This window comes from Diaphorina citri, unplaced genomic scaffold, assembly GCF_000475195.1.
Source record: "Diaphorina citri unplaced genomic scaffold, Diaci psyllid genome assembly version 1.1 scaffold6286, whole genome shotgun sequence".
Taxonomy (NCBI): domain Eukaryota; kingdom Metazoa; phylum Arthropoda; class Insecta; order Hemiptera; family Psyllidae; genus Diaphorina; species Diaphorina citri.
In genome coordinates, this window is record NW_007383662.1 from 1 (window position 1) to 1,893 (window position 1,893).

The following is a 1,893-nucleotide window of genomic DNA, read 5'->3' on the forward strand; positions in this document are numbered from 1 at the left end:
AAAAAAAAAAAAACAGCTAAGAACCTACTTCTTTTGACTTGGACTTAAACCACCAACTTTTAGATCCAAAATCCTCTCTCCTTATTATAAAGAGATGTTCTATTATAAAACTGTTAGCATAATTGGACATCTTTTTCTAACCTAACAGTATAAATAAAGCACTACTTATACTAATTATAATCACTACTTAGTAGGTACTTACTATTACTTGCTATTCTACTTACATTACTACACTACCCATGTACCTAGATTCTTAATAAGGCTGGTTTATGTATCTTCTATACCTAGTTATTATTTATTTGAGTTGCTGTATTAAGTTTTTATTATTATTATTATTCTAATCAGCTCTCCCTCTCTCAGGATTTTCAGTTATCAATGGGTCCAGGTCAAGACACATCTAATCAATCATTAAGATCGACACAAGATGAACATGTCTCCATGGTGGGCTACATGTTTCCCCGAGATGCTAACGACTATGTGCAAGCTACACAACATTTCATCAATCTGAAGCAACAACAGCGCTGGGCATTGGGTGACGACTCTGTGTCCACTGATCTGGTAAGCAATAACTCTACTTGGACACATTGCTTTTCCATTTCCACAGGGTGAACACAGAAATGTTAACAAAAATTTATGACCTAGGTCACATCTAATTGAAATTTCTCTAATACAAACACAGATGAAAAAGGTTACTATTTACTTGACACTGAGAGTGAGAGAGAATCATAACTTTTTCTATATAAATAAAAATCGAAATTCTGCCCATCTACATTCAACCATTCCATCTGGTTTCGCACTTTACAACAGATTTTCTCGGGATCTTGACCTCACAATGGGGCCGGAGAGATTCAGGGATTTATGTAAAAAAGTTCTGGACCGATCCCAATCTCCCTTGGACCCCCAAGTAAATTAACTATGTGTTATATTATTAACTATTATTGTTATTGTTTTTTGTTGTTTTATTTTCTATGTAAAAGCCTGTGTAAGTGCATGAGGAATGCATTGAGGTTTATTGTAAAATAATAATAATAATAATAATAATAATAAAAAATTGAAGTCTGTATGAAATTCTGAGTAGAAATAACTAAACTTCAAGAGTTAAAATTGTGTTCACCTTGTGCACTATAGTAGATAAGAGACAAGGCTACATCACAGCTGAGCATGTAGCTAATATCCTATTTTATTTCTCCTCAGTCTGTAGATCAGCAGTCCCTATTACCTCAGTCAGCAGGGTATTATAGCTCAGCAAGTAGCTAATATCCTATTCTATTTCTCCTCAGTCTGTAGATCAGCAGTCCCCGGTACCTCAGCAGGCAGGCAGTACACCTCAGTCAGCACAGGGCACCACAGCACAGCAGCAACAACTAGCTGCGGCTCAGCAAGTGAATGCTGCTGCACCACAGCCTATGATGTTTACACAACCTATACATCCTCAGCTCCCGCCTCATTTACACCAGGCTATTCAGTTCACACAGTATCGCACTAATGGAGCTCCTCCAGTCACTCAGGTAGGATAGTTTTTACTCTCCCTTATTACATTTTATTATTTTTAAAAAGTGCAATATAGCAGGGCTAAGTAAAAAAAAAAAAAACCTCCAGAAAGTACGTAGGAACCTTACTGAACCCTATTGGATTTTTTTATCTCTACAAACCTGGCTTTGAGTTTGTCGCAAGAGTTGAGGAGTCACAGTGTTCTCGTGTCCGTTGGAAGATTGATTCAACATGTCAATAGTATCTAGTTCTGTCAAGTGTGGTTCACCACTCAACCACTTCATAATATAGTATTAACAACAATGAGAGCACAGTTATTGAGATGGACCTGAAGGAAATTCAAATTGGTAGAGTATCAAAATGTGCTTTTGTGGAACAACAAGATAGTAATACTTCCAGACA

General features: G+C 36.6%; 1 protein-coding gene across 1 annotated transcript; it reads left to right on the plus strand.

Moving 5' to 3' along the window:
• Window positions 1-12: 12 nt before the first annotated feature.
• LOC103521927 lies at window positions 13-1,543 on the plus strand. The gene is made up of 2 exons (XM_008487032.3): window positions 13-558; window positions 1,281-1,543. The coding sequence occupies exons 1-2, from the start codon at window positions 376-378 to the stop codon at window positions 1,515-1,517; spliced, it is 420 nt and encodes a 139-aa protein (XP_008485254.2). The 5' UTR covers window positions 13-375; the 3' UTR covers window positions 1,518-1,543.
• Window positions 1,544-1,893: the final 350 nt, after the last annotated feature.

Coding starts and splice junctions, on each gene's coding strand:
- LOC103521927 (XM_008487032.3), top strand. CDS start 376: ATGGGTCCAGGTCAAGACACATCTAATCAATCATTAAGATCGACACAA. Junction 559..1,280: donor ACTCTGTGTCCACTGATCTG/GTAAGCAATAAC, acceptor ATTTCTCCTCAG/TCTGTAGATCAGCAGTCCCC.